The 12,534-nt window shown below is 43.3% G+C and overlaps 1 protein-coding gene across 3 annotated transcripts in view; it reads right to left on the bottom strand.

Moving 5' to 3' along the window:
* LOC147209780 (uncharacterized) overlaps nt 1-12,027 on the bottom strand; it is a 29,278-nt gene extending 17,251 nt beyond the window's left edge. For 2 of the 3 annotated variants that reach the window (XM_086105777.1, XM_086105779.1), the window contains exons 1-6: nt 11,651-12,027; nt 10,339-10,596; nt 10,027-10,077; nt 4,648-4,887; nt 3,005-3,262; nt 1,659-1,730 (exon numbers count right to left, since the gene is read on the bottom strand). In XM_086105777.1, coding sequence (XP_085961903.1) covers nt 1,659-1,730; nt 3,005-3,262; nt 4,648-4,887; nt 10,027-10,077; nt 10,339-10,596; nt 11,651-11,804 — 1,033 coding nt within the window. In that variant the 5' untranslated portion in view covers nt 11,805-12,027. The remainder of the gene's footprint in view (nt 1-1,658; nt 1,731-3,004; nt 3,263-4,647; nt 4,888-10,026; nt 10,078-10,338; nt 10,597-11,650) is intronic. The other variant, XM_086105780.1, reaches the window with a different exon arrangement.
* Between the last annotated feature and the right edge of the window lie 507 nt (nt 12,028-12,534).

Here is a 12,534-nt window from a genome sequence, read left to right as displayed (position 1 = left end):
ATTTTGTCTGTGGTGTTTTCTACTTAGCAAGGTTTTCTTCAAAATTTGGTGACTTTTCCGACCTCTTGAACAACAATTTTTCCAAAAAAGACACTAGCAAAGTGACAACAGTGGTCCTAATGTTAGCAACAGCCTTATTTCCTCCACACTGAAGGGAAGAGGGCCAAGGGAATATGGCCTGATAATATCCATCCATCCATCCATTTTCCGATCCGCTTATCCTCACAAGGGTCATGGGAGGTGCTGGAGCCTATCCCAGCAGTCTTCGGGCAGTAAGCGGGGGACACCCTGAACCGGCTCCCAGACAATCGCAGGGCACACAGAGACGAACAACCATCTGCGCTCACACTCCCACCTAGGGACAATTTCGAGTGTTCAATCAGCTTGCCATGCATGTTCTTGGAATGTGGTAGGAAACCGGAGTACCCGGAGAAAACCCACACAGGCCCGGGGAGAACATGCAAACTCCACACAGGAAGGCCAGAGCTGGAATTGAACCCGGTACCTCTGCATTTTGAGGTTGATGCGCTAACCACTGGACCACCAGGCTGCCCGGCCTGATAATACTGGATGCAAATATGAAGTTGCAAAGACCCTTCACATCGGGTGTTTTGGAATGTGTCAAGATGCAATTTTAATGAGGGCTTATAATTGTTCAAATGTGTATTTACTAATTCTAACAAAATGTACCATAAACATGGCATTTTACTGAAACAAGCAAAATGCTTTTTTTCAGTTTATTAAAAGTGAGAGAGATCTTCAAATAAAAAGAGAACAACAAATAAAAAGAAAGCAACGGCCAGCGCACCAGAGTTAGATGGGGGAGCTATTCCTTCCTCTTTAAAAAGCAGTGCTCTACTGGTTTTCGATAGCCGTGAGGTTTCGAGACTGACAAGGCCACTTCATGATCTCAATAAGCTTTGTCTTGAGTCCCACTTTTGTTCTCTTTGAGGGTGTTTTGTCTCATGGTGTTGTTTGAGCCTTATTTTTTTGGTACAGTCAATAAAGGTCGCTGCTGTGCGCCTGTTCTAACTTCGGCACATGTAGAATATGGCCTCTTTGTGTATTTTCCACTTCTGAATAACAACAGTAATCATCGTCACCTTCTTACCAAGGCTTTTGCTAATGGATTTATAAACCATTCCAGCCTTGTGCAGGTCTCCAATCCTGTCGCTTTGTTTTGACACCCTTAAATCTTACACATGGCGGTATAGCGATTGGAAGGTAAGAAATTGATTTTGAGAACCGGTGTGCTTTCAACATGAGTTTCGATCAGTACACAGCACTACTAGCCAGTGGTTGATTCTGCAGAGCTGTGCGCCACATGAGCACCAGCCAAACTGTGACAACCAGAATTCTGTCTGAGTTGTGGCGGATCAAATACATACTTTCAAACATTGAAATAAATATCTTCAGAATTTGATATGGCACACTTTTTGACATATATTTTTCTAATTCCCATAATGAATAAACATCCATTTGTAAGTCATCAGAGATGTTTGTTTAAGTCAGCAAATTTACAGATGCAGCAGGGGGAAAAATAATTCTTTCCTCCACTATATACAGGAAATAAAGTAATACCATGCGTCACACACAAACAGGATGCAGTGCATAAAATATTGTCTGAGCATGGCCTCTAAAGGGTACTTCCAACTCACCGTAGCCTTTAAAAGACAAATCATTCCTTCGCTTTTGGAAAACCTTCCTCTTCCTCTTGTTTCCTTTTGCACCTTTGTGGAGAACCAGATGAATCAGTGACCGTGCGTGTTTTCTTATGCCAGGATATCTGCTATCTCTTGTATATCACAAGAACTCAAGACATGAACATGAGTAATACTTTTGAGTGTTTGAATAGTATTTGTAATAGTAGTGTTACCAGTACTAGTCATAAAAGAATTAATGCGGTTCACCTTCCGCGGCTTTGCTGTTTCATTGATTTTTTTAGTGCAGTTTTTGTAATACTTTTTTTTTTTTTTAAACAGTGAATTGCGTTCTGCATCCTGATTGGCTAAGGGACTGACCAACCTGAGCAGTCTCCGCACCTCGTCTCTGTACAGCTTGCCAAATTTACCTTTGCATTGTATTGCGCTTTGTTACAGCTGCCGCTGTTGTGAAAGCGCTATATAAATCAGCATGTATTGTATTGTATTTGCAAATTTTTGGTCTTTGGTTTCATAGTATCAGTGGCGGATGCTGGTCTGTCAAGGAGGGGAACCCAAATTTCGGCCTACATCATAAAATGTGTCCGTTTATTTATACGTGAATTCTACTCTCCATTCCTTTTCAAAAAAATGAAAAGGATGCCTTCACCATAAGATCGGTGATTGGCTCATTTCGCTGTCAATCAAAAAGAGATCCAGCCTCAGACAGATCATCCAATCATCATGCAGAAAAGCTCAGCGTCCGGGCCAGCCGATACACACCCACTGTCCATAGACTCCCAGAGACGCTGAGCGTCCGATGGGCGGGACAAAACCAGCAATCATCCAATGACTCGTCTCATTTCAATGCATTGGGACAACCTACTCAGAACTCTCGAGACTCGCAGCATCTGCGCGGTCGCACTCAGCGTCCACACAGTTTAAAGCACAGTGAAGCTGCGGGAATGAATGAGAAGAGAGTCGCGTCGTAACCAGTAATAAGAAGCTGATTCGGAACAAAGGTTGAGCGCCTTGTAGCGCATATTTCGTCAATGGCATGTCCACACTATTGAACGTACACACATATATTTGATCACTTGCAGTCTTAGAGCAATCGCCTCTGCATTGTATACATCGTTCAGTATTGTATAATAACTGTAAAAAAATAAAGCTGAATATCAAGTACAGCACATTTGAAATTTCTTCCCTCTCACATTTTTTTGCTTTTTTAATAAATCCTACTTCACGGATTTCCCTTTTCCCTGGTTCTCTTTGGAACGTAACCCCTGCGATAAACGAGGGATTACTGTACTTCATTTACAGTGTTTTGTAAATTATTGCTGAGCCACAAAAAAATTACTTACCAAGTTCAAAAAGAGAAGGATATCGCAGTTTTAGGAAAAACAACATCTTCCAGCTTGCTTCTGGACCTTTGCGGAGTACCATATTAATCAGAGATGGTCTCTGTCGTCTTGTATCAAGGCTCAATATCTCTTCTATTTGGGTGATACTCAAGACATGAGCCCTCCAAAAATTTTCCAAGAGCTGATTTAGAACAGGAAATGGCACCTTTGAAATAAACACAGGCTTCAAATGTGAAAGCTCCAATTGTGAAGAGTCATCTGAAAAACAATGCAAACAGAAAAAGTCGGGTGAAATTGCTCACACACACACACACGCGCACACACATTTTAATCGACCGATATATAGATATAGATATATGGATCTGAGTTTCCCTTGCCTGGACACGGGTCACTGGGGCCCCTCTCTGGAGCCAGGCCTGGAGGTGGGTCTCGCGAGCGAGCGCCTGGCGGATGGGCCTACACCCATGGGGCCCAGCCCGAAAAGGCAACGTGGGTCCTCCTTCCCATGGGCTCGCTACCTATGGGAGGGGCCAAAGGGGTTGGGTGAAATGTGAGCTGGGCGGCAGCCAAAGATGTGGACCTTGGCTGTCAGATCCTTGGCTAGAGAAGCCAGCTCTAGGGACGTGGAACGTCACCTCACTTAAAGGGAAGGAGCCCGAGCTGGTGTATGAAGCAGGGAAGTTCCGACTGGACATAGTCAGACTTGCCTCCACACACAACCTAGGCTCTGGTACCAGCTCTCTCGAGGGAGTTTGGACTCTCTTCCCTTCTGGAGTTGCCCACGGTGAGGGGCATAGAGCAGGTGTGGGCATACTCATTGCCCCCCGGCTCAGTCCCTGTACATTGGGGTTCACACCGGTGGAAGAGAGGGGAGCCTCCCTCTGCCTTCGAGTGGGGGATGGATTCTGACTGTTTGTGCATATGCACCCAACAGCAGCTCAACGCACCTACCCTTTTTGGAGTCCTTGGAGGGTGTGCTGGAGAGCGCTCCCCCTGGGGATGCCCTTGTTCTGCTCGGGGACTTCAATGCTCACGTGGGTAATGACAGTGAGACCTGGAAGGGCGTGATTGGGAGGAACGCCCCCCCCCCCCCCCACCCGATCGGAACTCGAGTGGTGTTTTGTTATTGGACTTCTGTGCTCGTCACGGATTCTTCATAACAACAGCATTTTCAGACATAAGGGTGTCCATATGTGGACTTGGCACCAGGACACCCTTGGCCGGAGTTCGATGATTGACTTTGTGGTTGTATCATCGGATTTGCGGCCACATGCTTTGGACACTCGGGTGAAGAAAGGGGCGGAGCGGTCAACTGATCATCACCTGGTGGTCAGTTGGCTGGCCTGGGAACGCCTCGAGATCCCCCGGGAAGAGCTGTAACAAGTGGTTGGGGAGAGGGAAGTCTGGGCTTCCCAGCTAAAACTGTTGCCCCCGCTACCTGACCCCGGATAAACGGTTGAAAATGGATGGATGGATGGACCTTAAATCTTCATTGTCATGGTGAGAGATGAGTTTCAAATTATTTGTTGACTCAAACTGTGTAGTAGGAGAAGCTCACCTCTTTTCTTCATAATTATATTGAATACTAGCTCATTCAAATGGCGGCTCAGTTAAAGTTATTGAGAAAACAGAACAAGACTTACATCTTCTGGTGCCGCTGGTGTCCTCGTCGCTGGTGGCACAGGGTCCGCTGGAGTCACCGGAGTTACTGGTGTCGCTGCTGTCGCCGCTCTCCTGCCCTAACAAGATGTCGTTGTTATCGCTGGTGCTGCTGGAGAACTTGGATTCGCTGGTGTCACTACTGTCGTCACTGTCACAGATGTTGTCGTCAATGTCACAGATGTTGCCGCCGGCTTCACCAGTGTCCGTGGTGCTACTGGTGCCTGTTGTGTTAACAGATAATAAAACACTAGGACGCAACCTGTGGTGTATCCCTCTTTTAACTTTCCTCTCCATCATACAAGAGAACAAATCTGTTCTCCTTCACTTTCTCACTCTCCCACCCCTGAGCTAATGGAGGTTGCAAGCATGTATAGATTTATATAGTACCGTCGACGTCCCGCTTTTCAATGAAGCCAACAACTTCCATCACCATTCACATGACCTAATTAATCAACAGCGTGCACCAAAGCAACATTTTGTGTGTGTGTGTGTGCATGTGTTGCGATTTCTCAGCCCATAACAAACGGATTTGATTCCAATTGAGATTCTGTGGTATGACCTTAAACGGGCAGTTCATGCGAGAAAACCAAAAGCTTGATTTCAGTTACTGCTATGATGGGTGGCAAAACCCATTATTAGGTTCACGGGGTAATTACTTTTTCACATAAGGACAGGTGAGAATGGATGTTTTTTTGTGCCTTACTAAATCAAATTGGCATTTAGAAAATGCAGTTTGAATTTCCTTGGATTGTCGGTGTGCTATTAAAATTGGGTTGCTGAACTGAAATCTTTGTGTGTGATAAAGATGGAAAGAACACAGAAATCAGGAAGGGGCCAAATACTAACCCAGTTTGTTAGAATTGCTTTTGCATTTATGCCACATTTTTGAATGTGAATTGGCCCAAATAGACTTGTCGAGAAATCAATGTACCGGTAAGTAAATAGGCAGTTTATCATCATAATTGTGAATGAATTCTCGCTTCAATATATCCTATCTTATAATAGTAAAATTATGATCAAGTGACATGAGTGATACTTTTCTTCACAATATGTGAGTATATACAGTAAGTGGTCAACTAAATGTCGAATAATGTTACTACAGTAAGCGTTGAGATGATGAACTTGTAAGATGCCCCAAGAAGGATTATTTTCTGGGATAGGGTGTAGTTGGTGCTTCGAGAGCAAGAATCAGAGATGGGTGAGCGGTGAGGAACACGGCTTTTGTGGTGTTTTTGGTTAGCTCAAAAAAGTCGATTTTGTTTGAAACAGGCCTTTTAAGTCTTGTACAGGGAGGTATAGAGATTGGAAGGAAAGAAATTGATTCATACAACACCAGTTTGGAATCAGTACTCAGGACAACTATGGGGAGAGATTTTTGTTTAAATTATGCACACAAATACATCCACAATGTTTGTCAGATTCACAGTAGTATTCTTGATTTTCACATGCTATTTGTGATGTTCACATCCACCAAAATATTTGTGATTTCCCATTTATGAGATTCACAAACATATTTGTGATTTTCAAGTGTTTTTTTAATTTTCTGTGTCAAGACAAGAAAATTTGCTGTGATTTATGCTTTGTAGATATTCTGTTCTGCTTGTCATGGTTCTTTTTGTGGCCAACAGGTGGCACTGTAGGGCTCCGCCTACAACTGCACACCTGTTGGTCATTGTGTCATTAGTTTGTTTGCTTAAAACTGTGTTTTTCAAACCCTGTGCCGCGGCACACCAGTTTGCCGCGAGACACTGTCAGGTGTGCCACGGTAAAATATCCAATTTGTATGCCTGTGAATTGCCCAGAAAGTAATCGTGTAGCAGTGGCGATTGCTCTCGGACTGCAAGGGAAGCTCGGCTTCCCCTAAAATGTCAAAGAATAAGTGATCAAATATATGAATGTAAGGTTCATTGTGTTTACGTGTCATTGACTAAATATGTGCTACAACGTGCTCAACTTTTGTTCCGAATCAGCTTCTTCTTACTGGTTACAACGCGACTCCCTTCTTATTCATTCCCGCAGCTTCGCTGAGCTTTAAACGATGGACGCTGACCGTCCGCAGAGCGTCTACTGCCCAGACCCCCGAGCGTCTCGAGAGTTCAGGGTAGGTTGTCCCAATGCGTTGAATGGAGACAAGTCATTGGATACAAGCTGGTTTTTGTCCCGCCCATGGACGCTCGGCGTCTCTGGGACTGAATGGCAGTGGGAAAGTACCGGACGCCAGGCTTTTCTGCATCAGATTGGATGATCTCTCTGAGCCTGTGTGCCAGTTTGAGTGACATCGAAATGAGCCAATCACCGACCTTTTAGCGTAGGCATCCGTGTGAGCAATTTTTCAATTCGCATTCTGTTCTGAGTTGAGCTGGAGACTTCTCCTAATCATCTTAGCGACACTCTTTGTTGTAAACAACTAGCAACAAATTAATCTTTTATTTCTGGTGGGTTTTATTGGAGTTGCTGAAGTTGTAGGACACTAGTTAAGTCCCTGGAAAAGACATGTTGGTTGGTTGTATAGAAATTGTACATAGCGGAGAAGGCTAAGGTACACCAAGCGGGAGAAGACACTGTTTCGGGAGAGAAATAAGAGACTAGGTTGATGAGCCGCTGTTGAATAAAGAGCAGGTAGCCTGTTGAGTACGATGTATGCCACTGACGCGATTGTTACTTGTTTGGAACTATTTTGTGTGGAAGGTTACCGTGTTCCGTGTTCATATAAATAAAGGGGGTGGAGCTTCTCTGTGTTCGTCTGACAGTGACGGTGCGCTGAGGCACGTCGAGAGTTCAGTGGTGCAGTGGTAGCGACCACACTGAAAATAAAACGTCTCCAGTGTTGTTTCGAACCAAGTGTCCGAAATGATGTCTACACAAAACCATAGAGAGACTTCCGCGCAAGAAGGACCAACAGAATCAACATAGCCTGACTGCTGTGTTCAAAGCAACCTTGATAAAAACGAAGTATGCAACCATGGCTTAAATCCAATATAGCATAGGTGCCAAACTCAGGTCCTGGAGGGCCGCTGTCCTGCCTGCATGTTTTCCAAGTTTCCCTGTTGCAACACACCTGATTCAAATGAACAGGTTCAATGTCAGGCTTCCGCAGAGCTTGCTGATGATCTGATCATTTGAATCAGGTGTGTTGCAACAGGGAGACTTGGAAAACATGCAGGACAGCGGCCCACCAGGACCTGAGTTTGACACCCCTGCACTATAGGCTGAGTACTAGTTTAACTTAGATGTGCACTTTATAATTTTATATTGCTCTGTTTTGATTCCCTAAAGATAGAGCCGTTAAAGGAGCTGTTGTGTGACAAAATATTTTTTTCACTGTTATTGATGGACAGTAAGATTGTGTGAGAGATTATGTGTGAATAACTGCTCCAAGTGAAAAATGTTCATGTAAAATTGAATATCGAAATTGTTGTTTCATTAAATATTTGCGTTTTGCACATAGAAAACTGATCCATGATTCCATGTGTATAAGAGCATTAAAACAGGAAAAAAATAGGACGAAAAAATATAAAAGGAAATTTAGAAAAGATAAAAGATGTGTGAGTAATCACAATTAATTATGAGTTAATTATGACAGTTGCGTTTTTAATCATGATTAAATATTTTAATGTTTTGACAGCTATAGTAACAATATAACACGTTACAATAAGCATTTTTTGTTTTACACATTTTCGGCTATTGGTGTGCCGCGAGATTTTTTCAATGAAAGAAGTGTGCCTTGGCTCAAAAAAAGTTTGAAAAACACTGGTTTAAAAGGACTTCCGGCACGACCACTCGGTGTCGGGTCACTGTTGCTGTTTGTTTGTTGCTTTGTGCACGTGTCATGTTTTGTTTTGTTTTCTCTTTTAGGTTTCTTTGCTATTTAGATTTATTGTGATTTTGCTGGACTTTATTTGAGTGAGTTATTGAGTTAATTTCTCCAGTGTATTCCTGTTTGCATTTTTGTTAAATAAATTTTGGTCAGCCACCCTGCTCCTCCCTGCCTCCCTGCTTTTTGGGCTCCTCCCAACAACTACCACCATGCAAAACTTGACACTGCTTGTGAATTGTCGAATGGGTGTTTGCGGATCAGCAAACATGCGCATTTGTTTTTGAGACAAACATCATATTGTTTTACAAGATACACACACACGCCTGAGATATTCATGGGTCGAAACGCCCGCTCTCCGCCGTCCAACAGGAGGCAGTGTTGCGATTTCCATTGATGAATTTACTGCAATTTATTTTATGGGAAGCCAACAGTTTATCTGTTGTACCATGGTGAAATTTTCGTGAAACCAACCATGGCTGAAGAAAGTGGACAACCCACCATTAGTAAGTTAAATAAAAACAGAAATTGCTTTCCTGATTAGAAAGCAAGATCGAAAAAAAAATAGCTTAGTAGTGTTTAAATATATTCATGCATCCGTGATAAAAAAATTAGATGAAAACGACTGACGACAAACACATTTATTCAAGAATTTCAGGAATTAAAACCAAATTCAGGCAATGTACGTAAAATATGATATCATCTTCATGTAACTTTTGGTCTACCGGACTATGTTCGACAATTCCCAACCAGAACAGAATATTCACAAATGATAAGTCATGATAAATGCACACATTTTGAAATAACATGCGTAAATCAGAAATGTATTTGTAAATCTGCAAAACAGGGCAGCCCGGTGATCCAGTGGTTAGCGCAGCGACCTCACAGTACAGAGGTACCAGGTTCGATCCCGGCTGTATTTGGAGTTTGCATGTTCTCCGAGAGAGAGAGAGAGAGAGAGAGAGAGAGAGAGAGAGAGAGAGAGATTGGGCTTCACCAAAAATAGCAGCACGTCTCTCTGTCTCTCTTCACCTCCTCTTCATCGATACCGATTAATTGTCTTATCATAAACACGTAGCCTGCATGGGGATGGCTGGCCAGGAGAGATGGCTGGCCAGGAGAGATAGCTGGCGGCTACACCGTCAGAGCGTAAAGTGAGAGTAACACAAGTCTCTGTCTCTCTCAGAAGGCAATGCTGATGAATGTTAATTCTTGTATAATATTTTATAATTGAAGATTTAAATAAATATGCATAGTGCGATAGTCTTTGTCTCAAATATGTAAAGTATAATCACTGTTTACATATTTTAAACATGCTGGTACCCACATACAATCAGACAAAAATTTCTAGGGGGGAGCAAACCCTCCTTCGCGGTTTTTCACTTATCGCGGCCGTGTCACGTTCCCCATTAATCGCGATAAATGAGGGATCACTGTATTGCATTTACAGTGTGGTGTAACAATTGCATTAATTGCTCATAAATAAAAAATATATATAGATGGTGTTTCAAAAGAGCATGGTCGTTAAAACGCAGCTTCAACTTACCAGGATCTGTTTGCTTTTGGGGAATCAGCCTCACCCTGCTTGCTGCTTGACCTTTGTGGAGAACCAGATGAATCAGAGACTGCACTTGTTGTCTCATGTCAGGATATCTTGGACTGTATCTCTTGTATATTGCGTGAAATCAAGACATGAACAGGACATGACTAAGAGAATTTGTGTTTGAGTCGTAGTTGTAATAGTGGTAGGAGTCGTCATAGTACTGAAGTAGTAGTAGTAGAAGTAGCAGGAGTCATCCTCATCTCCATTGTGGGGTAAATAATTGCTCACTTACCAAAAAAATAAAATAATACTTACAGATTTTTAAAAGAGTATGATTTCTTTGCCTTAGGCAAAACAACATCTTGCTGCTTTTTTCTGGAACTTTGTGGAGGATGAAATCAATCAGAGACTCTGCTTGTTGTCTCACATCAGGGCTCTGGAACAATATCTCTTCAATTTGGCTGTTACTCACAACATCAGCCTTTACAAGATCATCAAACAGTTGATGTAGAAGTGAAAATGACATCCTTAATATAAGTTCAGGCCTCAACTCTTCAAGCTCCTCTCGCCCAACTGAAAAACAATGCAAAGAGAAAGTGTCAGGTCAGATATCTCAGACAGGGAGAACATCAGATCATTCCCAAGATTTCATTAAAAAAACATTAGAATTAATTAGTTACAATTTCAGAAATTAAAATACTGGAAAATTTCAAACTGTATAGAACAATGTAACGTGCAGCCACCATCTTCAATGAATTAAATAAACAAATCAAAGGATAACAACAATTGAAAAAAAAAAGTTTTTTTCAGACTTTTAATTGCTCTGGAGTAAAAGTTGCCCCAGTGACAATACTGGTCTGTTATTGCACTTTTGGTGCTCGTTCGCATGCTGTTTATTCTAAAAGGGCGATAGGTAACGGGCGGCACGATAGGCGACTGTTTAGCACGTCCATCTCACAGTACAGAGGTGTCGGGTTCAATTCCGGCTCCGGCCTTCCTATGTGGAGCTTGCATGTTCTTCCCGTGCCTGTGTGGCTTTTCTCTGGGTACTCCAGTTTCCTCACACATTCCAAAAACATGTTGGCAGGTTAATGGAAGACTCTAAATTGTCCCTAGGTGTGAGTGTGAGTGTAGATGCTTGTTCGTCTATACAGTATATGCCCTGCGATTGGCTGGCAACCAGTTCAGGGTGTCCCCTGCCTACTGCCCGAAGACAGCTGGGATAGGTGACACCCGTGACACTTGTGAGGATAAACGGATTAGAAAATGGATGGATGGGAAACTGGCGGCACGGTTGTGGACTGGTAACCACGTCCGCCTCGCAGTGCAGTGGTCCAGGGTGATCCACTGTCAATGAATCGCCGCTTCGCCACCACGCCGAGCAGTGTGCCACATTGTCCCTCAGAAACAGACCCCTTGTCCCCCCTCTGGTTTATTAGCAGCCAGTGAGGGGGGCCTACAAACAAAATTTTGCTTGGGGTCTCCCTGTGCATTTTAAACATGCTTGACTCGTATTTGCATAGTTGAAAGTGAACGGAAACGCACAATTTCCTGTCGCACGTTTTTTTTTTCCAATATGCTTCGTGGTTATTCTAAAGAAAACAAAAATGGCAAAAATAGTAGTTACCGCTACTTTCTTTTTCCACCGGATAACCAAGCTTCTCTGCCGTGCTACACGTCCCCTCTTTCAACTCGTCCCCTCGACTAACCAGTTTTTTACACAATTTCTGGTAGTCAGCGATTGTCAATTCTGACAGCGGTTGCGTTACGCTAGAAGCCATCGTTTCTCACAAATGTCGTCAGGTCCAGTCAGCGTCTCCTCAGGAACTATAAAAATCGCCACGGAAGTTTGTTCCGGGTAGATTGGGGTACCATCCACCCAGATGGCTGGGGTTGTGCTGTTTTTCCGTTAGATTATTGCGGTGAGGCACACCTCCGTTTGCAAAACTTAAGTCAAACCACCGGCCACAGCGATTGTGAAAACTGTGCATGGCGGTCATCTTCCGCCAGCGAGCAGCGTTGGCCACCTTCAAAATAAAAGCTATCCAACTAATGCATGCACGTCAATGGTTTGGATTTAAAATAATGTGAAAAAAAAATTTCTTGGCAGTCAGGCAACGATGAGTTCACCCAGGGAGAACGAAAACTCTCCCAGAATAGCACCAAGAAGCGTTCTGAAGATGAGATTACTAAAATTTCACCTGATATTTAAAAAATAATTACAAAAGGAATTTTAGCTTCAGGGGACTTCAGCCCCTGACAACCGAGTTTGGACACCTCTGCTTTGGCGTGTCCCACGTCGGGGGCTGTAAAAGCAATTTTTTTATTCAGCACTGCTAATACTCCGTCACCTTAACCGTAGTGGAGAGGTTTGTGTGTCCCACTGATCCTAGGAGCTAAATTGTCTAGGGCTTGATGCCCGGGCAGGGTCACCCATGGCAAACAGGTCCTGGGTGAGGGACCAGACAAAGCACGGCTCAAATTATCCCTCATGATTTGATTTGATTCGCT

This window comes from Hippocampus guttulatus, chromosome 2 (assembly GCF_054856545.1).
Source record: "Hippocampus guttulatus isolate MCC_2025c chromosome 2, RoL_Hgut_1.0, whole genome shotgun sequence".
NCBI classification, from domain to species: domain Eukaryota; kingdom Metazoa; phylum Chordata; class Actinopteri; order Syngnathiformes; family Syngnathidae; genus Hippocampus; species Hippocampus guttulatus.
Note: the sequence above shows the minus strand (reverse complement) of the source record. Positions and strands in the feature narration are given on the sequence as shown.